This window comes from Rhinolophus sinicus, linkage group LG02 (assembly GCF_036562045.2).
Source record: "Rhinolophus sinicus isolate RSC01 linkage group LG02, ASM3656204v1, whole genome shotgun sequence".
In the NCBI taxonomy this organism is placed as follows: domain Eukaryota; kingdom Metazoa; phylum Chordata; class Mammalia; order Chiroptera; family Rhinolophidae; genus Rhinolophus; species Rhinolophus sinicus.
In genome coordinates, this window is record NC_133752.1 from 126823888 (window position 1) to 126851300 (window position 27413).

General features: G+C 34.4%; 1 protein-coding gene across 2 annotated transcripts in view; it reads right to left on the reverse strand.

Moving 5' to 3' along the window:
* PTPRQ (protein tyrosine phosphatase receptor type Q) overlaps positions 1–27413 on the reverse strand; it is a 195779-nt gene that overhangs the window by 67485 nt on the left and 100881 nt on the right. For both annotated transcript variants that reach the window (XM_074325367.1, XM_074325366.1), the window contains exons 26-27: positions 20124–20447; positions 2598–2719 (exon numbers count right to left, since the gene is read on the reverse strand). In XM_074325367.1, the coding sequence (XP_074181468.1) occupies positions 2598–2719; positions 20124–20447 (446 nt within the window). The remainder of the gene's footprint in view (positions 1–2597; positions 2720–20123; positions 20448–27413) is intronic.

Sequence of the window (27413 nt, forward strand, 5' to 3'; positions counted from 1 at the left end):
CTGAAATGACATCAGAAAAATTGAAATCCTATTATGCATGCTACCCTTAGGTACCTGACTTAAAACACTCTAAAACAGGTTATAAACACTATTCGAAATACTAAGTTCATTTTCAACTCGACTCTCCCTCCTAACTTCGACAGATGTTTTGTTTTGTTTTTTTTGTTCAGTATGTTCTTCAAATGCTCTTTTCTAGAGCTTTTGTTTAACTTAAAGACAATGTTGCTATGAGAAACATAGCAAGAGGCTGATAAATAACAGCATTGCAAAATGTCAAATAGATCATTCCCACCTTAAAACACAGTAGTGGAAAGAGATGCCACTTTTCTAAAATGGGAGAAAAATATATCAGTATAGGAATTCAATTGATCAGGTGTATGTATCCACTGGTGGTAAGTGTGTATGTGTATTTAATTAACATTTAAACATCACATAAAATCTGGCTTTTAAAATTTTCCTTAAGACTAGTCTGATATTCATGCTGGATAACAATTATCTAGAGATGAGTAACAGTTGATGTCTATAACGGGGCATGGTCTCCAATTCATCACAGCCCATCCCAGTTGGCTTCATTTTGACTGCTCATTTATCTTACTTGCCTGATATGTACTATAACTACTTGATCTCTGATTATAGAGATCAAGATTCCACAGCTACTAAGTACCTAAGATAGGATTTGCCCTAGGTGTTTCAAGAATCCAGCACTCTACACTACCATAAGTTCACTGGACATGATCTTATAAAGTAAAATTAAACTCTTCCAATGTCTTCCATGAAAACAATGAATAACAAATATAGAGAAGTAAAAATATTACACAGCATGCATGTGATCTATTATATCTTTAAAAAATAAATAAAATCAAGAAAGAATGTTGAGTCCTCAAATACAACAAGTACAAAACTGATTATCTTTCATCACTAAACCTACTGTGTCTTTGTTATTGTTAACCACTATCTGTCCAGTTACGTAGGACTGACACCTCAGACATCTTTGATGCATCATTTCCCTTCCATCAATTCCAAGGTTGTTTGCTCATATTATATTTGATTATCTATTATTATTATAAAACATTTTGATTTGTTTTTGAAGTATGGTGGCTTTATATACAATATCAGTAATTAGACTGGTTCTATTTTCTCTCCTTTTCCTGCCCACTTTCACTCTTTCCCAACTGGTATAACCTTATTCATTCCTCAACTTCCAGAACCAATTGAACGTGCTCTGTGAAGTCTCCTGTATATCCTATATTCCCCATAACAGGAACTTTAATTACTTTGTTAGTTTATATTGCCCCTCCAAAAAAACTGTATACCTCACACTCTATAATTAGCTGTTTATCGTCTAGTGCCTCTCTCTAGAGTGTAAGCTACTTGAGAACTTTGTTTTCCATCCTTGTTTTAATAAACAGAGTCTGCCCACTAAATATTTTTTTTATTTTGAAAAAAATAAAGGGAATAATGAACACATGACTACAAAATGCACTAATTTCCAGTAGAATCATCTAGGATAATATCTGTGCCTATATATTTTTATTTAAGAGGTCAATTTTTACTTAATTGAGTCTTATAAGGGAAGATTTTTATGTCCTTGTGGCTAGTATTTGATAAAGTCCAGGCTGTATCATGAGTCCTAAATTCAACAACACGTGCTCTTCTTGGGCCTTGGAGCTTATCTACAGCTGCAGATAAGCTGTATAAAAACAGAGATCACATCAGACTTGTTCAGTTCTACATACCTAGCACCTAGACTAATGCTGGCATGTTGGATGTGCTTAAACATTTGTGTTGAATGAATGAAGAGAGGAAAGAACTACACGACTACTTAGTTCCAAGAATCCCAGGGAAAGTGTGACATGTTAGAATCTGTTTAAATTCTTGCTATCTTTGGTACAATGTGGTTTTGGTGAGCATATGTTTCAATTTGGCAAATTTTATTTGCTGTCAAATGGCTTTTCCCTTTTCCTACATCACCACTGTCCGCTGGTCTTAGCCAGGTCTCAGCTCTGTTAGAAGTTATTTATCATGTCTGTGCCTCAATTCCCCTTTATGCAAAATCTTCTTCAAAGATAGTAATATTTTTTACATCAGAATGTTAGATAAGATAGGATAAGATAGTGCAAATGAAGAGATATAATGATAAGTTCTGATGTAATTTATTTGGGATATATTTCCCCTAATGCCCTCTCCCTTCTCATTTTGTATTTTGAGTCTTTTTTCACTGTATTTTTAAACCAACGTATTATTACCGATTTAACCATTTGTTTATGTATATCACTTACATCCTGAGGATCAATATAATAATAATCATGGTAATAATTCTTTGCATTTATTGAGTACTTACTACGTGTCAGGCAGTGTTGTAAATTCTTTATGCATATAAACTGATTTAGCCCTCACAAAAATCTCTGTACCCTAGGTACTATTATCTGTTATTAATCTTTATTTTATAGATGTGGACACCGAAACACAGACAGGTTAAATAAGTTGCCTAAGGTCTAATAGAACTTAAGGATTAAATTGCAAATAGTCTGGTTCCAAAACCTGTATTCTTAACCATGCTCTGTACTGCTCTTTTCAGAAGGTAAGACAAGCCTTACTGATTTGACGTCTATCAGATAGAATGTTGGTCCAGTAATGACAGCAGGTTCACCCCAGCTGATGTTGATGCTAAAAGGTGATGTCGCTACTACATACACATTTTCAGGAGGACCATCTGGAGCTGTAAAAACAGAAAATCAGTTACCCATCTACATTTGAGTTAGTATTTGCTACAGTACTATAGAAAAGATCATGAAAAATGGATAGCCATACGAATTAATTATATATTAATTTATAGTTCACAGCACGCTAAAAGTGTTGGCAAATCAAAAGATGTCATTCCTTTCAAAATAATTACAATAAATAAGCACTTCACTTGAAAAATTAATGGTCATCTATATATGATTTTTAAATGCAAAATAATATCTTGAAAATGAAATATTACTCTTGCTAAAATAAATCTTTTTTTAAATTCTAAAATAGTCTGACAGCGTTCTTTTAAGAAAACTTGCAAAACATATTTGACTACAGAAACGTAAACATGGTACAAGGGAATAAATGTAAAATATATCATTATATGAATGTAAATTGAGTTGGTTTTATTGTTTTCAGTGAGGGGGAAATATAGGAAGTAAGTTATACAACTGATCTTATTACAAATGTAGACATTTCCTGAATTCACTATGATTACAAACAAATTCTTTAATTTGTTCTACTTGTATTATTGTTTTTTCATTAACAGTATAAAACAAGAGATAATATTTTAAGGAACTGATTAATGAAAACCCTCGTGTAAGTTTTCAATTTGTGAAACCACTAGGTATTAGAAGGGTTTATGTAATTGGCATAGACATTGACCTAGGAACGTTTTTGTACACATCTCTGTCCTCTTTTGGTCCCTAGTCAAGTCTAGAAACATTAAATAGTAGGAAATAAGTATTTCCCAATATTCCTAACTTTTAAATCCACATAAACAAACATTACTGGACAAATATTATTCCATAGATCCTGAGAAAGTATACAGAGGAAGATAAAATATTCCTTTTCTCAAATAATTTATAAAAGGAGCAAATCGTGTGATCTTGATTAAACAACAAAATTTCTGGACATCAGTTTCCTCCTCATATACATATTTCACAGTATTTTTTTTTTAAAGATATGTAGACACAATATGTGAAAGTGGCCAATTTTGGGTTGGGCCCACCTTTGCAAAATAATACAAAATGTTACAATAAAGGGCAAAGTAAAGATAGGACTAACTAGAAATACAAATCATCTATGAGAGGGCAAAGGGTAAGGTGGTGACTACAGATGGTGCCTGGAGTCAAGGTAAAGTAGCACAGAGGAGATAGGAATTGAATAGGTTTTAAAGGGGAGAAGGATTTCAAGAAAGAGAAGAGCAGGTTTAGGGGCACTTCTATGAGCAGAGGATCACAAGCAAAGCCACAAAGACATAAACAACAGAGTCCACAGCCAGAATTTTATTACTGTAGAATTGCTCTCTTTGTAAGCTTATGTTTAGTATTTTATACATTCAAAAATATTACTCTAGGAAAGGGTACTTCACCAGACTGCCAAAGGAATCCACAGTACAGAAAAGATTCAGAATCCCTAAATTCAAGGAATAGAGTTATCAGTTAGGGAACAGTGTTCATGGAGGAATACAGTAGGAAGCAAGCTTCACATAGTAATTTGAGAGCTAAGTTAGAGAGCACTTGATTATTAATGTTCAAGAGTTTGAAGCTCATTCTTTAAACAATGGGATGCCACTGAAGGTTTGTTGAGAAAACGCACATAGCTCCGAAAAAGGTAAGTGCTCTGAAGCATTGAATCTATGTAGGCTGTTTGCAAAAATCAAGGTGAGATATGGTGAGACCCTAAATTAGAAGAGTGATAAGTGATATTGATAAGAGAATATGAATCCTACAGTCATTTAAAATTTTAATAAAAAAACTTATAAGCTGAGAAGATGTGCACACAAACTGAGACAGAGGAAGTAGTAAAAGGTAATTCATGTATTCACACTGGGAGAATGCTGATACAGTTCACAAAAATAGCACATTAAGGAACAGACAATGGTTTGGGTAGGGATGAGCCTATGGAAGGAGATGGTAAAGTTGGATTTGTACTCATTGAATCGGAGAAATTCACGAGGATTGAGATGCCTACCTGGAAATTAGAAAGATGAGACTAGAATTAGGAAGACAGGACCAGGATGGAAAAGGGTTGGCAGGAGTGGTTGAGGGCAAAGGGGTCAAATGTATGGTGATGGAAGGAGAACTGACTCAGGGTGGTAAACACACAATGTGATATATAGATGATGAATTACAGAATTGTACACTTGAAACCTATATAATTTTACTAACCAATGTCACCCTAATACATTTTTAAAAAAGAGAAAGAAACCAAAAATTAAATGAAGTAGATCCAGGAGCTCTTCAAAAATTTTTTTCAGATAATTCCTTACAAACTGGGATAGTATAAATATGGCAAGTATATCTAGTTCAGATGATTCACATGTCCTGAAGAGAGCTAAAAGGTTTATTTCAATACCAGATAGGTATTTAAGATGCTAATAGTAGTGGTAATCTTTGAACTATGCATAATTTTTTAATACTTGGAATACATTTTCAAGAGAAATGATATCTGCAGAATTCAGTGGCAAACTCAACCCATAAAATTATTTTTTAAAAGTAGCATTGAAATATTTTAATAACAGTACTCAAATGTTACTATAGAGGAATCTAGTAAACAGGTATAAGAAAGTTTCTGTGGGATAATTCCTTTGGGGTGACAAACACATCCTTCCTACTTGTACCTCTTCTGATGCTTGCACAATACTCTGAACATTGACTCAGAGATTCAGTCCAAATGGCCCAGGGAAGCATCCAGGGTAGGATGTGAGGAGAGGATTATTCAGGATTCAGGGTTTTGATGAGCAGAGAGGTGCTAATAAAAACGACAGAATTGGGTCTGATGACTATAGTAAAAGAGATCATGGAATCTGCATATCCTGAGCTCTTCAGTCTTATGACTTCTAGCTTTATGAAAGCTGCCTCAAACGGTAGCATAACTTGTTTAGTTTATTAAACATAGTAAATGAGAGTTATGAGAGGACTCCCACCACGAGCATAATTAATTGCTTTTGGATGGCATCACAGAATAACACACTCCATTTTCAAGAGTGGCAACCCTTTTTCCGTTTCAAACTGGATATTCCTTAGAAATATTATGCTCACCTTCTCCTTAACAAACAGCAGCTCTGAATATTTTTATTCAAAATGTTAAAATGAGTAGACGGGCTTCAGGATCAAGTATACCATGACTGATAATTATTACATATTCTGCTCATGTAGAAAATTGCTTTGAAAAATATAAAATGCTTGGTGGATTTCAATGATCTATCTTCTGTCTTTGACTATAAAGTAGAATGGGTTAGAAGCTAAGTATGAATTTATTAGGCCCCTTGATTATTAATGTTTTTGCAAAACCTACCTTCTAACTCTGTAAGAATCACTGTCAGAGAAACAATTTTATGACAGGCCACACAATTCAAGTAAAAGACAGGAAAATATTTGTGATTTCCCTTCTCTTTATTTGTACCCAAATATTGTTGGCTTTTATGTATTCATCCAACCAACAAATATTTATTGAGTACCTTCTATGTTCCTGGTACTAAGAACACAAAGCACTTCGAAGTGATCAGGGTAGGGGCAGACCTATCCTTACAGAGTTTCTAGTATGTAAAGGTTCTTCTTTACTCAACAACTGTTTATTGAACACCTACTACGTGCCAAGCACTTTTGAGGTGCTGAGGATAGAGAATAGAAGCAAAGAAACAGGGATCATGGAACCTCTATTTTAGTGGAAGGAGACAAATAATATCTATTTTAAAAATTGGGGTAAATATATAATGTACAAGTAAAATGTACCATGTTAGGAAGTGATACATCCCATGGCAAACAATGAAGCAGGATAATGGGAGTGGGGATGCTGATGGAAGTTACTATGTTAAATATAGTGGTTAGGCTATGCCTCCCTAAGCAGATGACACTTAAAGATTTGAAGGAAGCAAAGGAGCATGGAGGTGTTTGAAGGAAGAGTGTCACAGGGAGGAAAATGGATAGTGCAAAAGTCCTGACACAGGAGTTTGCCTGGTGTGTTCTAGGAATAAGAAGGACTCCAGTGAAGTTGGAGTAAAATAAGTCAGAATGAGACTCAGAGAGGAAATGGGGACCAAGTTGTGTAGGGCCTTTAAAAGCACTGCTCACATCTTTGTAAGGACTGTTATCATGGACAAAAAAGACTAATGCCATAATTTATTATCATGAACTAGAAGGGGTTTCTATTGATTTTGGTGCTTGATATCTAACTCTTACCAGAGAGACGGGTCAAATGAATTAGATCAAAAGAGGACAGACTATCTCCAGAATCTATTTGATTCATACACCTCTATAAAGTATACCAACTCAATGGCTGTTGGGACGACACTTTTAATCCTAACTCATTCTAGCGGGTTGACAAGGTGGTACCTTATTGTTACCCAGACATCACAAACAGCTTACTGATAATATTCTGTGACTAAGAAAGTTGACGAGATTTTTCCACGACTATGTTGATGGTAGCTTGTTGTTGGAAATATTTCCAGGGAAATATGTCCATGTCTTCTCTGCTCTATAGTCTGGACCTTTGGGGTCTCAATCGAAGACAGATCCAAAACCATTTCCCAAGGAAAAACCTTGGATACTCTCACAAATAGGTCTGTAGACAAGCTCAGAAAGCAGTATGATGCTTTGCTTCAACTTCTCACCTTTCATAACAAAATGTCGACCTTGCCATCATTCCTTTAATACTACCAATCAAAGCCCTCATCAGTGAGTGTCTGCTACCCCAAGCAGAGCTGAGAGAAAAATGACATTCAAAAATAATTCATGGCATATACTAACCACTTGTACTATTAAATATTTTAAGGTCTATACACTAATCAATCATTATAAAAAGGCAAGATATTTAGCCCCTTGCTGAGCTGTGCTTTAATGCCAGTTCTTGAACTTTTCCCAGTTTTCTTTCTTTCTTTAAGAAACAATCACTATAAACAACATTCCCTTTTTTAGCAAACTTGATGAAATTGCCAGTTTTGTTACAAAAGTGTTCCCTTTGTTGAATCCTTTGTGAAAAACCTCTCTTGAAATGAATTATACAATTTGTATTCTTGAAGAATAAGAATATGATGAAATAAGAACTCTTAAATCTGAACTAACAAATAAAAGCAAACACATACATAACTGAACTGATATGTGATTATATGCATATAATATATAGCAATATATATTTCATCTGTATAAAACAATGAAAATTATCATTTGATTAATTCATAGATAATTTGAGGGAAATATTTAGAACACCATGTGCTCAAGTCTGTTATAAAATAGTAGCTAATTATTTTAGTAATGTCTAAATATTAGAGTGTACTTATAAGTATATAAAAATTTCCACTTTCTTTTAGGTAATTTTCTCTTGGAATTTATCAAAATTCTAAAATACATAATAAAATATATCCAGTATTCTCTCTTTTATCACTGTCTAGTAAATTCTTATTAGATTCACATAAGGGGAATACAAAATTACAGTCATGAATGTTGACTACCAAATAAAGGAAACAGGCAATAAAGGTATGGGAGTTGAAAATATGCCAGTTTCAAAGCTTGGTAACTTATAAACATTCTTGGGAGACTTTGTTTGTCTCCCCATAAACTGTCACATTCTGATTTAGGATTGTTTGTGAAATGAATCTCGTCAGTAATGGGCCAAGATATCACTATACCCTTTCTCTTATAAATCACAGCAATTTACTCAGTAGGAATGATCTATCCTTATTCTCTCATTCCCCATAATCCAATCACTTCCTCTCATAAGCACTTTCCTCCTGGTTTTCACAATAATGCATTTTCTGTAACTAACAACCATCATTTCCTGATTATCATGCTTCTATCCTTGCACAGGAATGTGGGTCTTATGTGGGTCAGGGTCATCTTTCCCATCCATCTGTGTCCCCATGCTAAGTGTGTTAGCTGAAAGGTGAGTCTGGAGATACCATCATTTTGCCTAGTCCATATAAAAGTTTGAATGCCCCCAAGTCTGTGCCACTTTGATGAAGAACTACCAAATTTTGGTGTGTCTAATACTATACTTTCAGAATAAGCACATTCAAAGACTTATTAGTGACTTTGCCTTCAGTAGATCCCTGTAAATTTAATTTAATGATGAAAAATGTTATAGAAAGTACTCTATGGGTTTTAGTGCACCATGCTCTAGTGGTTTTCCTAAAAGAATAAACAAAAATAAATTAAGGATTTGACAGCAGCTCACAAGACAGAAAATGTTGAACTCTGTACACAATGATTTAAATTGTCTGTATATCGATTTGAATTTACATTCAGTTTCAAGTTTATTTAAAGGGGTGGCCCTACAGGGTATTTTAGTTTCAGAATTTGGTACACTGGACCACCAAATTCCTAGCTATAGTCATCATTAAATAAAGGGCTCTGTTTTGCCTCAGCTGCACAAATATTAGTGATGTCCAAGATTGTGTGTTGGCTTTGATTCCCACACCTGGAAGAACTTGCTTTGAGGTTTAGATGTCTCTCTGGACTAAGGAGTGGCTGAGTAGTTTGGGTGTATTTATTGTGCCTTAAACAATTCAGGACATCAAGGGCCTGGGAGATGTTTAACAATTACATTGACCATATTTACTCAGTCCACGGGCATCTCAGGGCATATCCCACTGGTTACAACACTGCAGTAATCAGCTGTCCTTCCTTGGTGTTGGGGCTTCCCCTAGAGCCTGGTGATTTCACTGCCCAGTATGGAACACTACTGTTGGCACATGCAGTACTTCCTACTGTTCTACAAGACTTCATTTATTTTTTTATAGTTAGATTTCCCAACAGCAAGATAGTATCACAAAGGCAAATCCTACAAGCCCAAGCATTTGTCTGATTAGGTTACTTGATGAGTACTGAGAATGATGACAATGATTCACGGATGGCCACAATATTAGACTTCATTGTATGTCTGTTTCAGGTATACAAAACAATGTAGTAGTTAGATATTTACAGAGAGTGATAACCCTTCCCCCTAGCCTACTACCCCTCTGACATCGTATACGGTTGTTACAATTCCATTGACTCCATTCCCTATGCTGTGCTCCACATCCTGTGACTATAAATATTGTTAATTATAGTTGACATTCACTGTTATTCAGCTTCAGCTTCAGGTGTACAGCACAGTGGTCAGGTGTCTACACCGTCCATGAAGTGGTCTCCCTAATAAGACAAGTGCCCATCTGATAGACTACAAAAGCTTTACAACATTATTGATTATATTCCCCAAACTGTTTTTCATATGCCTGTGGCTATATTGTGATTACTAATTTGTACTTTCTAATCCCTTTACCTTTTGTTTTCTTTGCTGTTTATTTAATTAGTCTTTTACTGACTCATTTCAGACTGGCTAAAGTTGAAAAAAATAATACAAAAAAAAAAATTCTCTCACTTCCAATACTAGCCATGCCAGTTATGATTTAAAATCTAATATTAGTACTATTGTTTTTAGGACCAGAAAATGCATCTTTCTTTTAAGAAAGCATCATGTTTATAAAACAACTTTCTACAACAGTGGTTATGAAAATGTAGTCTCCAGACCAATAGCGTCAGTATTACCTGGGAAATTATTAGAAAAGCAAATTCTGAGGCCATACCTCAGAATGATTGATCAGAAGCCTTGGGTAGGACCTAGCACTCTGTTTTAACAAGCATGTCCCTCCCCCTGAAAAATATTCTATGCCTGTGGTACAGGTTTAAGAACCACTGCTACACATCAACATACCATTTGAAAAAGCAGTGCCATTTTTCTTTAGGTTAGGTGACCAATAATTACCACTCTTGGTAACAAAGACGAAAAAGGGGTTAAATTACTGTTTCTGTGAGGGCTAGGAGTGGTAGAGGGCTTAGAAACGAGTGATAAACATGGAAAAGTACATCCAGCCAACAAAGACTCCAGAGACCAGGCTCCTCCAATCTTTCATTTATTTTAATTCTAGATAAACTGTGAAGAGGTTTCTCTCTACCATCACTCCCTCCCATTCACAAAGTTCCTAGAGTGATCACAAGGTCATCGTGTTCCCTAAGAACATAAGAAAACACCATTTGCTCTGCCTTGAAGCTCTGCATAGGAAAAACCTGGAATAATTCAGACAAGGCCATCACCATATGGAATGTTAGGGCCAGGATAAATGTTACTACTTTGTCCTCCCTTACCTTGTATGCAGGCATAATCAAGGTGAAATAAGTGTCATGGGTATCATTAAAGAGAAAAGAAACCAAAAGTGTAGTTTGAGGTTATGTATGATAGGCAAAGTCCCATCCAATTTGTTTGGGAATGGAGATGGCTGGGTTACTAACTAGAAGCTTGTATAATATTTCCAGGTCTTTCTTAGTTCCAGTTGTCAAATAATATCACATACTAATAATCCTTACAATTTCCTTTAATTGTTTGGTATTTAGTGCTATTGCTAAAAAAGACATTCCACTTGCTTATGCAAATGAGATTTAAAAATACTTTTATTTATATTTTGGAAAATTTGCTTAGCAACTTGGCAAAAGCCTTTTTAACATTATATAGAGAGTTGAATGCTTTATTAAATAGTTTGATTTTATATGTCTACTATAATGTCCTTTAAATTACGAATTCACCCGAATATCTTCTCTTGGTAATCCTATTTAGCATCCCTCAACCTCTTAGTACCTTCATAGCACAAGGCTTTGCCCAAGTTCTAGTTAAGATCTAAGAGCACAGGCTGTACACTAGAAATTAATGAAATTCATGAATGAATCAATGTGCAAAAAGATGTCAGAGGGGTAGTAGAGTGGGGGAGGGGAGTTGTCACTTTGTGAGGAGTGTAAATGTCTAACTATTACATTGTTTTATACACCTGAAACTAATAAAAAAAAGAAAAAAAGGAAAAAAAAAAATATATATATATAAAACCAAATTTAAAAAAATTAAAAAAGCTCTTAGAATAGTACCAGCACATAGTATACACTTGATGAGATTAGTGATTGTTGTTATTCTTAATTATTCAACCAAGGGCTCTCAAGTCAGTTAGTTACTGGGCCCAACCAGAAAGTGACCTAAACAACCAGGCGTAGCCATGTTAGTCTTTTCAGAATTGGGAGTTTTCCGGTCAAATCAGAGTTCTCCCTACTTCATTACTAAATGCGGAAGAAAACGGAGCTGAATTTTGGTTGACCCAGGGCCTAATACTAAGGCAGACCTAAACTGAAGTCAATGATCAAAAAATCACAAAGAATGAAGCCTATTTAATACTTCTTTCTAAACCAAGAGAAAGAAGATTCTCAGAAAAGTCCAAACAAATTCAATTCAACATGAGATTTGAAGTTTGAGATAAGAAAGTGAGAGAATTCAATTGAATTTTTTTAAAGATAAACTGCAGGTAGCTATCACTGGGGGAAAGATTTTTTTCTTCATTTTTTCCTGGGATAACCAGACTTTCTATAATATTGATTTAAAAAATAATATAGTGATAACCCTCATAGTATCCCTTGATTTTTAGCGACTTTACTGAAATATGTAATAATATTTCAAAAATTTTTTTTTCATTTAAATTCTGGAAAAATTACTTAATATCTGGCAAAAGCTCTTTTGAATTAAATATATAGTTGAATGCTTTATTAAATGCTTTAATTTTATATGCTTACTATAATGTCCTATAAATTATGATTTTACCCAAATGTCTCCTCTTTGTAATCTTACTTAGCAGCCCAAATTTTCTCCTTTGTTTTTTTCATGGACTGTCAACCTCTTATGATCCCATTTTGCTATATAAATTCATTAAGTTTTTTATCTCACTTAATCATTTGATACTGTTAATACTTGAACCTATTTGAAATAGGCATTTTTTTCCTTCACTGCTTGAAATCCTTCTCTACTTACTATTAGGTTAATGCAAAAGTAATTGCAGTTTTGCAATTATTTTTAACCTTTTAAACCACAAATATTTTTGCACAAACCTAATACATACATATTTATTTCTTATATGCAGTAATTCATGCTACTTATGCTAATTAATGAAAAGAGAAAAAATGTTAACAATACAAAATTGACTCATCTTGTGAAATAAAAGAAGCTGGACATGTCAAACATGGAAAGTGACTAACCAGGAAAATTTAAATTTTGGCAACAATCATGTAAGTATTTGAAAGACAAGTTATAGACAAAAAAATAAACTAAAAATTTGAAGAAAATCAGTATGAACTATTTTGAAATATGGATAATTTTGACATTGAAATAGTTTCACATTACAGTTAAATGCCTTCCTCGAGTCCAAATGCTGTATTCATTCAGTCTTTAATATTGAGTAGACATAGAGTGTAAAACAACATATAAGACATGATCACCTGGTCATCTCCACTTTTAAGGAGCTCAGAGTTCCACAAAGGAGAGAGAGATAAACAATTATGACCCTAAATGATCGGTAGTTTAGAAACAAGTTTTGGGAGGTAGGAGTGGAAACATGAATTTATAGACGACTTTGCAAAAGAGGTAATCAGTGTGAACATTAAAAATAGGCAGCTTCTCTCCAAAAGAGGACAGGGAAAAAAAAAGAGTCTGGAGCACGAAGGACAAAGAAAAGGCATGCATGGAGAAGATAAGCAAAATCATAACAAACTTTATATAACATATTAAAAAGAATGAATTTTACATAACAGGAAAATAGAAACTATCAAATATTTTAAGCAGAGGAATAACATGGTCAGATAGGTGTGTTTAGAAGCTGAATTCGGGTGGAAGATAGAGAAAATGGAAGCAGAAAGATAATTTAGATACCTATTATTATACTCTAGGATATGAATCTTAAGGGTCTGGATTTGGAGAACTTTAATGAGAAAAATAAATTTCAGAAATGTTTAGAAGGTGAATTCAACAGGACTCAGGTATGGACTTGAGGATAACTAGGAAGACTTAAAAATGATTCCAACATTGTTGGCTTGAACAATTAGGTAAATAACAGTACAATACACTGACACAGGGAACACACAGATAGGAAAAGTTTGTGGTGGGGCAACGAAAAAGTAACATAGGGTCTGAGATGTCTGTGGAAACCGAAGTGGTCAGACCAGTACTTCAATCTACAGGTCTAGAAGAGAGAGATGTCTTCAATTACACATTTGGGAGTCTTAGGCAACTAACTTAGAAGACTTTCAACAGCATCTAACTAATTTCACAGAAGTACAACCGTCATGTCTAGAACAAATTATATTCATTTCCTCTAGTGGCTATAGGATAGAGCCTATTCTAAAAATGCACTGCCACCAAATGGGTTTCTTCACATCTTGGACTGTATTTTCCTATTTATTTATGCCCAGCGTCTCTTCTTACCATCATGTAATTGCTTCTTTATGGAAAGGATAATATCTACTTCTGTCATGATAGCATTCACCACCTTATCAATGCATTACACCATTAAGAATAAATTAAGGAAATTGAAACTCATTTACAATTTCTTATTTTAAAAACTGATAAGGCAGACTTTGCACTCTGTTTGGTTTTTCTTCTTTTTAGATCATAAAGTTGCATTCCTTGGAATCTTCTTTGATGAGGCATGTTTTGTTAATTTTTTTTTTTTTAACCCAACAGATGTTTGGGTAGTTAAAATTCCTCATGAGTATGGTATCCTGTGGTTTTCACAACCTAAGTGTTACCCCAGGAATTTTCCTTTCTTGCTCTCTTCCAGTCCTGGTGGTCCATAGGAGATGCACATTATGAGAGTCCCATTTCATTCCATACTAATTTCACACCCATACTCTTTTAAAGCTGTACATTTCCTCAGCATTATAAGTACCTATTGTGCACCACAGAGATACTTAACAGCTTTCTAGTCTATATTCCTATCACACACACAACTCAAATTGCTTTTGAGTATAAGGATAATCAGAAAAATAAGAGATTAGTAAAATAATCTGCAAGATTTCAATGTTTCAAGCCAAATAGTTCTGTCATTTGTAATATTTGTGCTTGTTTGTGTCTATACACACTCAGTATGAAGTAAAGAGTTATGGCTATTATATGCATGACTTAAGGAGAAAAGCAGTTTGGCTTTAAGTACCTAGATCAGAGTATGTGGGAGAAAGAAACATTAGCTTGAGTCAGCTGAATGTTGTTTTCTCTATTCACTCGAGTGTACAGTGGTAGACTCAGACTCAAAAAGTAACCCAATTTAATTCTCAGCTAGCATTTCTAACTTTGCTCCCTGGATTTTCAATTTGGATGTTCTTTACGAGTTCAGAGAGAGTAAATACAACATATTCTCTCATTCTACAAGCCATTTTAGAACATTTTATAATATTTAGTATTCAAACTGGGTGGTCTTTTATTTGAGTTATTCACAGTTTAAATAATTTGATTTCAAACTAGCCATCAATTGCTATCTCCTTATCAAAAGTTCCAGATTTTGATGAAGTTCTATTTTAGTAAGAGCTTAGACTCAAGCTGATGCCATTGGAATAAAATGCAATAGGAATTTTATACTAATTTATATTGTTTTGTCTTTTCTATAATTCAGAAAAATTGTTCACTTTTACCATTTTATCTTCTTACATCATTTTATGAAACATAACACTTTTTGATTCAATGATAGGTAATACAAAACTTACTAACTTTCTTCATCAAGATTGTTTTTTATGTTTGTAAAATGTCTATACTTTCTATCTTTCTATCTTCTATGCAGAATCAACATCTAAGCATTACTTACTTTTAATTTTAAAAGCATTACTGCTCTTAAAAATTTTTGTTGCTTGACTGTTCTAATTTATTGTATTTTCATACCGTAGTTAGTTCACCATATGTATTATCTTGCAATAATATATGTAGTATCTTTTTGTTGTTTATATCAAATGTAATATCAGATGATCTTTCCTTGGCTTAATATAATAAATAAAACACTTTTACTGTACAATTATGAAATATAAATATGTTTATTAGAAAATGTCACCTCAATTCCTGATACTAAAAGAGTAACCAACTCATTCTTATAACCTGCACAATTAATTTACTATTCTCACCCATATATGAATACTAAGCTGAAAAGCTAGTATATTTGAAAATGCCAAAAAAATCATATGTCTATTATTACAAATTCTGAAATATATAAACATTTTCACTTTTGTCTCTTGATCACAGTGGAAGAAAGGCAATTTTCCCTGTATCCTCTGGAAATAGGAAAGTCTTTGTATTTTTTGATAAACAACAGAGTAGAAAATCAGTTCTCAACAATAAAGAAAAGGAAAAGGGAATGGGAGTAGTATAGAAAATATTCTTAAGTGAAGATAAATTTCTTCATCCTCAAATATTCTGTGATGGTGAATTCAAATTGGGGCAAAGGGATACTAGACCCAGTGAGAAGAAATATATCAGATGAAGGACAAACTGGTACTCCATGAAAAAGGCCTTCTGTGGATTAGCCATCAAGTAAATACCGGGAAGCTGGGGTGAGGAAAAGCCAAGACTACTTTCTCCATTCCACAAAAAACTAACAAACCAACGAACCAACCAACCAACCACCAGTGGCAAAGAGAGACGTTCTGGTAAAACGAGGAAAATAATACTATTTAAAAAAGAAAAAAAAAAGCTTACACTGATTGTGAAATATTTTATGTATTTCCCCATTATTTCTTAAGCCGAATAAACAAAATGGAGTAGTAAGGAATTGAAAATAACCAAATTCTAGTGAGTGGATCATGGACCTTAAAGGGATAGGAAGTGGAGAGACTAGGATGGAAGCAATGACATTCGAGTTCAAAGATTCCCAAATTTTCTGATTTAGAACATGGGATTCTTTAAAAATACATCTTCCCAGTTTCATTGACTAGCTTCTGAATTGATCATGTGATATATTGTTTTATCCTAATTGAACATCTATCATAGCATCCAGAGTACTTGAAGAGATGGTACATTTAGAAAGTCTACTTCCTGGTTCAGTGCAGTAGGTAGAGGCAGATAGTACACAAGTCAGACACTCATAAGGAGTAGGACAGACACCCTTAGTGGCAGCAGACAAATAGACACCAGATCTATTTAACCAAAGGTTAGAAAATTAGCTGCCCACAGGCCAGATCTGGGCTACTGATGTCTTTGGTTTGAACAATGAAATGCTTTTAAATTAAATAATAAAAAATTGTCACAAGCAAGAAATTGAAGATTTTTACATTAAAAAAAATATAACTTCCCTGTTTCTTTGAAAACATCAGAAGTCCTAGTAGCACAGCCTGTCTATCGGACAATAATCAGCCAGGGGTGAGTAGTGGGTACCCCTTTAGACAGTGCATTCTCTGTTAATTTGCCATGGTTTCCACCACTCCCAATTGCCTTACATCAGCCTGCTTATTTCATTATGGTACCTGTCTGATCCCTTCAAGTAACTTTCAGTTGCTCCTGGAATTTTAAAATTTATTCATTCAAAATTTATTCATTCAAAATTTATTCAATGTCCCATTTCTATCAAAGTTGTACTTGTGACTTTATTTATTCCTATTGGCTTGAAGGAATAAAATCCCTGACTTAACCTATATTCTAATCTCTAGCATCTATTTTCTTTTTGTTTTCTAGTTATTTATATTAAAATACTTATTTCTTCTCAACTACAATTTCAAAATAATGTACTTATTGAATAAACCCAACCCAAATTTGGTTTTTCCATATTTTTCTTTCCTTTGTTATGGCACCATCACCCTCACCATCACCTGCAGTGGAAAACAATTCATTTTCCCTTACCCACATTATCTTGTTCAGTCAAGTTTCACTCGTTCAAAACATATTTATAGAATACCTACTGTTACTTGGCACCATTCTAGGTAAGAAGGAAATAGCAATGGTCAAGACAGATTCTTAAAACAAACAAATAAATAAAAATAAAAAATGATCAGGTAATTTTAGATATTCACTTAAACAAGATGATGTTCTAGAAAAATACTGCATAGCTATTTTAGATTGGGTAGTCAGGGAAATTCATTCTGATTAGGAATATTTAAGTAAAGGTCTGTGCTATAAAAAAGCTGCTCATGGAAAGATGGAGGTGGAAGAATATTCTAGTCAAAAGGAACAGAGAGTGCAAAAGTCTAAGTTCTCAGGGTTTTGTGTGTTTAGGCAACAGAAAAAATGTCTAGTGGGTAATGGTAAGTAAGAAAGTGGTTATAAATGAGGTTAGAGTATTAAGTAAAAGCGAAGTCATGCAGGGCTTAGTAATCATGTTAAGAAATTCTAATTTAATTCTAACAGCAATGGGTTCATTGGATAGTTGTCTTTTTTTAAAGGACATGACATCATCTGATTTAGGTTTAAAAAGATCAGCCTGAAAGCTCAGGAAGTGAGTCAGGTTAATATGGTAGCAGTATGAAGGACAGGACTAATATGGTAGCAATGCAAATGGGGGGATATATAGAGATGGCACGGTAGAAATATACCACTGGCAGAGCAGAGGAAGAGAACACTGCCATATTTTCATTTTCTGCAACCAAATGAGTGGTGCACCTTACTAAGATAGGGAAAATTGGAAGATGAGAAGGTTTGGTGTTTAGACCATGCTAATTTGAGGAGGTATATTCAAAACACATTCCCAGTGATATCAATGGATCACATAAATATACTGATCTGAGTTCTACCGAGCAGTCAGAGCTGGAAATAAATGTGTATTTGAGAATAATCACTATATAAGCAGACTTTAAAGCCACAGGGCAGAATAAGAACACTTAAGATCTCCTAGAGGTTTGTATTGATAAAGAAAAGGGCCAAGTATGATCTCTTTGCACTCCAATACTTAGAGTTAAAAAAAAAAAAAAAAAAACAAAACAAAAAAAAACAGGTGAGCAAAGGAGGCTGAGAAAGAGCTACCAGGGAGGTAGGAGATAAACCAGAAGTGCAGATCTTACAGAAACCAAGAGTCAGTGCTACAAAGAGGAGAGGTTGTACAACTGTGTTGATGGCTGAGTTTTCCAGATTCTATCTCATGTTGAATTACATTAACAAACATTTATTGGGCATTTACTATACAAACATTATGCCAGGTACTCTGGGAAATAGGAACGAGACACACTTAGTGATCTAGAAAATGTAGCTTCTAAATCAAAGCTTATTTCACTGTCTTTAAAGGACTAAAACTGCATCCATTTATTACTGAAAATGTACGTGTGTGCACATGTGTGCACGTGCAGGCATTATTCTACTAATCGGTAGCAAAATTTTTAAGAAAATGTGATTTGGCTTTGAAAGGGATCACCTAGTCATAGTCTCGGTCAAGATAGGAGGGTGGAACCAGAAGTGCCTATTTGGAGGATTTATGTGGGATGGTGCTGGGATGGGTGACCTGGCTGACCTGAAATTTGATCTGGAGAGCGTGGGGCAGGAATAGCATTTCAGAGACAGTGCATTGCATGAAAGCCATCACAATTGTAATAGAAATCTTTACTTAATTATGGTTAATGTTGTCTAAGCAAGTAGGGTAACAAGTGAGTTTTAAAATATAAAACGAAGGTTGCAAGAACGATCTTTACCTACACTTAGTGATCTCTTTGGAAAAGCATTTAAAAAGCTCATTTTTTTAATGCAAACATCCCGAACAATGTGTAGATGGCAGAAAATTTTTGAGAGATTTTGTGTTTCTTCTCTATATTTTTCCCTTCCTCCTCATCTCAAACTAGGAGTCAGACCTTTGGCATTTCTTCGCTTCAGAATTTTGCATAGGTGAAAAGAACAAGCTGAATTGCTGCTAGAAGTCAAATCCATCTGAGCTATCACGAGTGTGTGTGTGTGTGTGTGTGTGTGTGTGTGTGTGTGTGTGTGTGTGTGTAAGCCTGAAGTCAATGAAAAGGTTGTAAAGCCTGGCTTACATGCAACAGAGCCTCCAGATAGGAAGGAAAAATGTAGGCGTGGACTAAGAGTTCTCCATGGCAGTCATTAAAGCCTCGTGATAGACCACAAGACAGGCCTGTATAGGACCCTAGGACCTCGGCACAACTCTGAAAGTTTGAGAAAAGCCATAATAACGACGGAAAATGAATTTCCTATTGGTATTCAATTAAATTAAAAGTAAATATGTTACTACATGACGTAGTTTGTGAAATAATTCAGTAATTATGTTCAGTTGTTTTACATACAATTGAATTAAGCAGAAATTATTAACATACAGGTACAGAATAGAATAGAGATCAGTGTGTATATGTATATCATACACACACACACACACACACACACACACACACACACACAGTGTTGCATGGAAGCCATCACAATTCTGGAAGCCATCATAGTGTTCAGGAAGTAATAATAGAAATTTGTTTATTTAATGTTAATGATTTGTCTAAGCAAGTAGGGCAACTAGTTAGTTTTAAAACATAAAACTTAAGTTGTAAGAGCAACTTTTACCTACACTTTGAGTGATTTCTACGGAAAAGCATTTAAAGAGCTTTGTGTTGAATGCAAAAGTATATACACACATACAGGACATTACTTACGGCCAGGCAGGGTTTGTGCAGATATCCAACTTGAAGCATTGCCATAGCCGGCATTGGTGCTGGCAGCGACTTGGAATCTGTACCATCTAAATTTCTTCAATCCATGTACTGTCTCTTCAGTTAGGTCAGCTTCATAGAGGTACTGAATTTTTTGATGTTCAACACATTCTTCAGATTCCCATTCTGTGCATTTTTGAGCCCGAAGTTGAATGGTAATCTTATAATTTTGGAAATAGCCAAAGATAGTATCAGGTCTCATCCATGTCAATGTTGCACTAGTTGACTGAACATTTGAAAAGGCAATATTTGCGGGAACACTGGGAACTGAGAATTAAAGGGAAAAATGGAAATGATTAGAATTAGCAAATATTTTATAAACAGAAGGAACAGGATTTAAAAATATTTATTATGCACCTAGTGATGTCATAAAGTATCTCTTGTTACAACTGCGCTTAGATTAACATCCCCGTATTTAGTGAGCAGAACCTTAAGGTGATGTTTCAAAAACCAGTGGTTCAAAGACATAGAGGACAAAACAATTGTGATTCTTTTTTATTCCCAATTTTGCTCCCCAATTCACTCATAAACTACTTTATATAAACAAACTTTGGCTTCGTATATAAGCACTGGTACAAAAGAAAATCCAGGCACATATAATCTTATACATGCCTTAGGTACGGTCTGAATTTTAACATTCAGTTCCCAGGAAAGACGTTCTTATACTTAAATGTTTGGATAGATACAAATGAATCTTATATATAGGAAATGTGGTTAGGAGATGATTTTAAATAAATAAGATTATTAAGTGAATTAATAATTTATATAAGTAGTTGATTTTTATTTTATCTTGCATATATTTAAAATTAACAAAACCCTTTCTAGAACATCACCTAGCACACTGATATTAATACACAGATGAAGGTATCTGTATATTACCTATAATCACATAGTCCTACTTGGAACCTCTTACTAGATTTCTTTTTAACCATTGGTTTGTTATATGAATACCATGTGCCAGGCTCAGCCTGGTTAGGGATTCAGGATACATAGGCTTTTGTCTGGTTGTTTAAAAATAGCCATTTGTTGGGCAAGAAATACAATCATGTTATGGTTAGAAATATGGAAGAACAATGAACTAAGTGGTTTAAGTACCTTCTTCAACCATGCCTTTTTCTGTATATGTGCAAGGGCTTTTGCTCAGAAGGCAGAGATAGAATAACAACAATCACTTCTATGAAAATTATATCATTCATAAAAACTGTATGTTAATATTCACACTTAAAAATAAGATAATTATTAAATCAGCACTTAGAAAACCCATTTATTCCTAAACATATCATATTAATTCAACCTTCAATATCGAATGAGCACCCAATTTATGTCAAGTATTATTATCGGCTCTGGGAATACAATGAATAAAACACACAAAAGTCCCTACCCTTGTGTAATTTATATTCAGGAGGTTTATATACAATAAAAGTATAAGTATTACATATAGTATTTTGGATGATGGTTAGTGTTATGGAGTAAAGTAAGGAAGGGAAGAAGGAGAGAGATTGTTCCAGATATATTGAATTTTTAACTTGATCAATTAGAGAAGTCCTCACTGGTTAGAAGACATGAAATTCCTGATGAAGGTGGGGGAACTAACCATGTGAATATTTGAGGGACAAACATTCCCAGCAGAGGAAAATGTACTATTAAAAGCCCTAAATTGGAACTATGCTCGGTATATTTGAAGAATTACAAGGAGGCCAGTGTGGCTAGTAGGAGTCAGGTCTGAGAAAAACACTGAAGGCTAGATTGTATACAACATTGTAGAACACTGTTATGACTTCCATTTGAGCAGAGGAGTGACAGGCTTTAACATGTTTTCATGGAATCACTCTAGCTACTGTGTTGAGAGTAGACTGAAGGGAGACAAGGGCGAAAACGGAGAATAATTAGTAGGCTATTGCAATGTCAACAACAAGACATCATGATGGCCTGGACCAGCATCATAGCAGCAAAAATGAAATGAAGCATTCAGATTCTAATATAATGTGAAGGAGAGCTGATAGGATTTGCTGATGTGTGATATGTGGGGTGCAAGAGACAGAGAGTAGCAGAGGAAAACTCTCAGGTCTTTGGATTGAGCAAACAGAAAGATAAAGTTGCTATTAACCAGAAGGAGTACGCTTTGGGGAGAAAGATTTACAATTTATTTGAGCATGTTAACTTTGAATTGCCTACCAAATACCCAGAAAGAGGTGTCAAATAGTATACAGATGCATGAGTCTGGAGTTCTGCAGAGAGGTCTAGACTTTAAGTTAAAATTTTAGATTTCCTCTTAAATTTTTACTGAGTTATCTACACACCTATGGCTTATATAGTTACTGAAATCTGAAAGAGAAGAGCTAGTCTAATGCAATGGAAAACAAATAGCAAATTACTTAAAGTCATCAGATTCAATTACTCTGTTTTCAAATACTAATATTTATCATCAAGTATTACTGCATTTAATCAAACATTAACTTTAAAGTAGCATTACAAACAGAATACTTGATACATTACAACACACCTCTATTCTATCTTTAGTTAAGTAGAAAAACAATTAGAGAAAAAAAATTAAGAAAAATTTACCTTCATAGAAGAAGAAATTTCAGAATTGGCTAAATAGTAGAATTTCCTAATTATTAAAATACCTTAGCCACTAAGTTTAAACACAGACCACTTGAAGATTAGACACAATTTCAAACTATTCTAACACAAAGCAAGAAATATGACTGAATTTTGGGTTTGGAGAACGTTTTAAGACAAAAGGTGGCATGTGAGGTAGGATTTCACTAATTGTAAAGATTCTAGAAGAGGGGGTAATGTGATCTAACTTAAGTTCGGTTATAGTTTATAATTCATATTGGCAATAACAAACAGAAAGTCTGTACAATAGCCTGGGCACAGACTGCGCCAGAGCTTGTCAGGCAATGGAAAGCTATCAAAGTGTCAGAATTAAGATGTTCAAAAGTATGTTTTATCAAGTCCAGTTTGGTAATTGCACAAGAGGAAAAGGGACTAAATCTTACACCACTTGATTTGTTCAGGAAAGACGGGGCAAGATGGTAGCAACAGGGAATAAGTAAAATTTTATATAATAGATCCATTTTGGTGAGAGATGATCTTGGTCAACTTGACATTTTACGTCTGACCTTTACGTAGGCAGATGTCCCCTAAGATTTCCGGCCCCTGTACACACACCTTCTTCCTGTTTTTCAAACAAACAGTGATATAGGTGCTGATGTGATGAAATTTTGCAGCTGTAATTAAATCCAAATCAGTTTACTTTAAAATAGGGAGATTATCCAGTGGGCCTGATTTTATAACATGAGTCCTATAAAAGAAGAGACTTTTCTTTGGCTAGTTAAGAAAGAGGAAGTAAGATATCTAGCATGAGATAGATTAAATGTATAAACATTTCTCTACTGCTGGCTTTGAAGAAGGAGGGGGCCACATGATAAAGAATTCAGGACATCTCTCGGTCCTACAATTGTAAGAAACCAAATTCTGCCGCAGCCATGTGATCTGGGAGGGGACTTGAGCTCCACATGTTATTATAGCTGACTGACACCTTGATTTAAGCTTGTGAGACACTGAAGAGAGAATCCAGGCACAGGATGCCAGACTTCGAACCTGTGGAACAGTGTGTGAATAAATGGATGCTATTTTAAGGTATTAAGTGATCATTTGTGACACAACAAAGTAAAACTAATACAACTTCTCTCTACAAAATGGCCAACCTCTACTTATTTAACCTCTGCTTAAATATATAGAGCAATGGGAAACTCAAAATCTTGAGGCTTTATTTCAAAATTTATTTCCAGATAGCTCTCTTAGTTCACACAGCCTTCATTATTTTGAACTGATATCTACTTTCCTATAAATCCCAGATCTACACTGAAAACCCACCTCAAATAGGTCTAATCCTATTTTCATCTCCACTTCACGTTAACAATTACACCAAAGATCTAGAAAGGTTTTGATTCTACATTCATATCAATTAAAAAAGATTGAGCAATGACTCCAAAATGTGTTTATTTATATATTATATATGTACATGCAAATGTCCATCTACATTAGATTGTGTCTCTGAAGGTTTAGATTCATGCTTGCAACAAAGTAGGCATTTAATAAATATTTTTTGAATGCATGAGCAAATGAATAAGAGGGCATAACAGGAATTTGATTTAGATAAATGGTCAGGAAAGGATTTTCTGATAAATTACAATTTAGAGAAGAGTGTGGCACATTGGAAACACTTAAAGAAGGACGCTGGGTCCACAGGAGATGGATAGGAAGATAGAAAGTTGGAGATGTAGGCCAAAATCAGACAATGTTGAACCTTCTAGATAAGATCACAGATTTTCAGTTTTATTCTAAGTGCAGTGGGGATACTTCAGACGTTTTTGATTGACTTTTCATTTGCATTGAAACTGTAGCCTCTGTTCTTTCCCCATGAGAGCTAGGGAGTATGGTCTAGACATTTTCCTTTCTGTCAAATCTACCACCAACCAACTTGTCTATGTTTCAATTTCCTTTACCTAGGGTTTCCTAAGCAACTAGGGATGGGAAAAGAAAGGGTTGCACTAGCCAACCAATGAACTGGAGAAGAGGAGGTAACCCTTTCCCCATTTCAGCAGGAGGGATGACTCCTCATAGGTGCCTATGGCTCTATGAAGAACTTCCGCCCTGCCTCCAATGTTCAGATTTTAGAAATGTAGACTTAAATGGCAAATTTTTCTGCACAGTAAAAAAATTTTCAGCAGGTTAATATTGGTGTACAGATTCTAGTATTCTCCAAATAAGTGCTATAGAGAAGAAAAAATCTAAACAGGATAGTACTTTAACTTGACAAAGAAACAAGGTTCATGCCAGAGTTATTTTTAACCTGGCTAAAGCAAGAGTAATAACAATGGTGGTTGCCTTCCATGTGACAGGTACAGTGATGGGTCTTGTACAGACACCCATCTGACACATATGGACACCCATGAGTGTTAACTATGTGATTAATGCTTCATTCAAACAGTCCTTTCGTTTTCATGTGGTACAAAATTTTGTCCACATTTTTCAATCAAATGTATTTAAAAGGATGAACCAGAAATAAAACTAATATGAGGCCAAATATAAAACTCAGAGACAATTTATTTTTAAAGAAGGCTATCTCAGAAACACTCATAAATGACCAGCAGTAACCCTCATTTATATCCAGTATCTTCTCTTTTGATGAGCTGTGTGTTGAACTAGACTATTTCAAGGCAACTGTCCTATTGAATTACAGATACAAAAAGGATTACACTCATTTTAGCGTGGAGAATCAGATTTCCATTCTTTAAGAATGACTAAAAACTTCAAACTTTTTCTATCCACAGATGGTATTAATTTGAACACATCATTCCATGCTTCCTGGAGTAATCACACAGCTTGCTTAGATTTTCTAAACATGACTGAACTGTGATGAAGCGATCAACATTCACTGCCAAGGTATTCTGTAAATTACGTTTTTATTCATAAATTATTCTTATCGGTGAAATTCTTTCATCATGGTTAAAATGAAAGTCTGTAGATCTATGTAAGTGAAATTTGTAACAGATTTAAATGTATGTCCGTTTTAGTGATTAGTTAATAGATTCCACTTAGAGGATGAAACTGAGTGTAAAATATAATTATTCTCTAAACTTCTGAATATCAATTATTAGAAGTTGCCAAGTTTCATGATAGGATTCTGATGGTAGTTTTGTTGACTTCTCACTGACCTGGTTAAGTATATGAACAGGGAAGACCAAGTTTCCTTAATTCTTTATTTATGACACTATATCTTCATCTTCAAGCACAGATGTACTCTCTTTTAAGCAAAGAGATGTTTGAAAATTTATATTTATAAAACTTATAAAAGTATCAACACCATCTGTCTCAGTTTATTAAGAGTATTTTTGTCTCTACTAATTTTTAAATAATCTATAATCCTTTTAGAAACACAAGGTATAAATATATGATTCGAACATACACAAATAAATGTACAGTTTACTAATGTAACACAGTTTGGATCAACATAAAAATAGAAATCCCTGCAAAGTTGAGTGCAAAGAAAATTTCATCAAACCCAATATAAATTTTGCATTAACTTGAATTTAATCAATAGCATCTTTTGGACACTCACATTGAGTGGCATGGGCAATTATATGTCTTAGGGTATCAGCTCTTTTTCATACATACATGCAAAGCAATTTAGCTAATCGAACCCAGCATAAATAGGTGACAGGGAAAGGAAAGGCCCAATGGAAGGAGAAGATCTGGGAGCTATAATTTGAAGGAACAATTTAGGATTGGTAGCGATGTGGAAGAAGCAGTGTTTAAATAGATTGAGTATGAGGAGACATATATAAATGGCAACAAATGTTTGTCAAGGGCTGGAAAGTACACTATACTGGAAAAAAGTCTAAGGAAGTAGTAAGAAAACAGGTTGGTGGGGCATCAAGTGTGGTGTTACTGAAAGGCACTGAAAGTTTGAGAGACAAGTTTAGATGACTGCTTTCGGCAATAGCGAAAAACCAAAAGAGATTAACTGGTAAAGTATAAACTTAAAGAAAAGAGTGAGCCTCCATATAGGTAGTCATTAGAAAAACAAAAACTTGATAGAAACTGGTTAGATATTGCATATATGCAGTACAATGTAGGTGACAAGGAATGATTAGAGATGGAGCTAAAAGAGAAGGTAAGAGAATATTGCAGAATATGATGATTTAATGGGCAGAGAGGAAAGTGAGTACAACAAATGGAATGAACCCAGGAGTTAGGTTAACAGATAAACATACACTGTTACTTCCTAGAAGTAAGTTATGATTTGGCTCTGAGTGTTATAGCAAATAATACAAAAACAAAAAATCGAGATTATAAAACTCTGTGACCATAAAAAAAATTAAAATTAGCAAGAAAAATGCAACAATCTCTGGTATTGAGATAAAGGGTATATTTCTCCCCACAAATTCACAAGTAGGGTACTATGTAAATGAATGAACAAAGTCCTCAACAACAACCCTACATAGTAAATAATAAAAATGTTTAACTTTCCTCTTTCTTATAATAGTGTGGGTATGCAGAATAATTATCAAATACATTTTTGTAAATTTTGACTATTTCTCCAGAGGTTCTAATTATTTCATTCAGGTATACTTCTCTTGGACAGTCTGGCTTAACCCAGAGATAGATTTTGGAGTAGCTGGAACAGAATTTACCAAAATATGCTACATAAACATTATA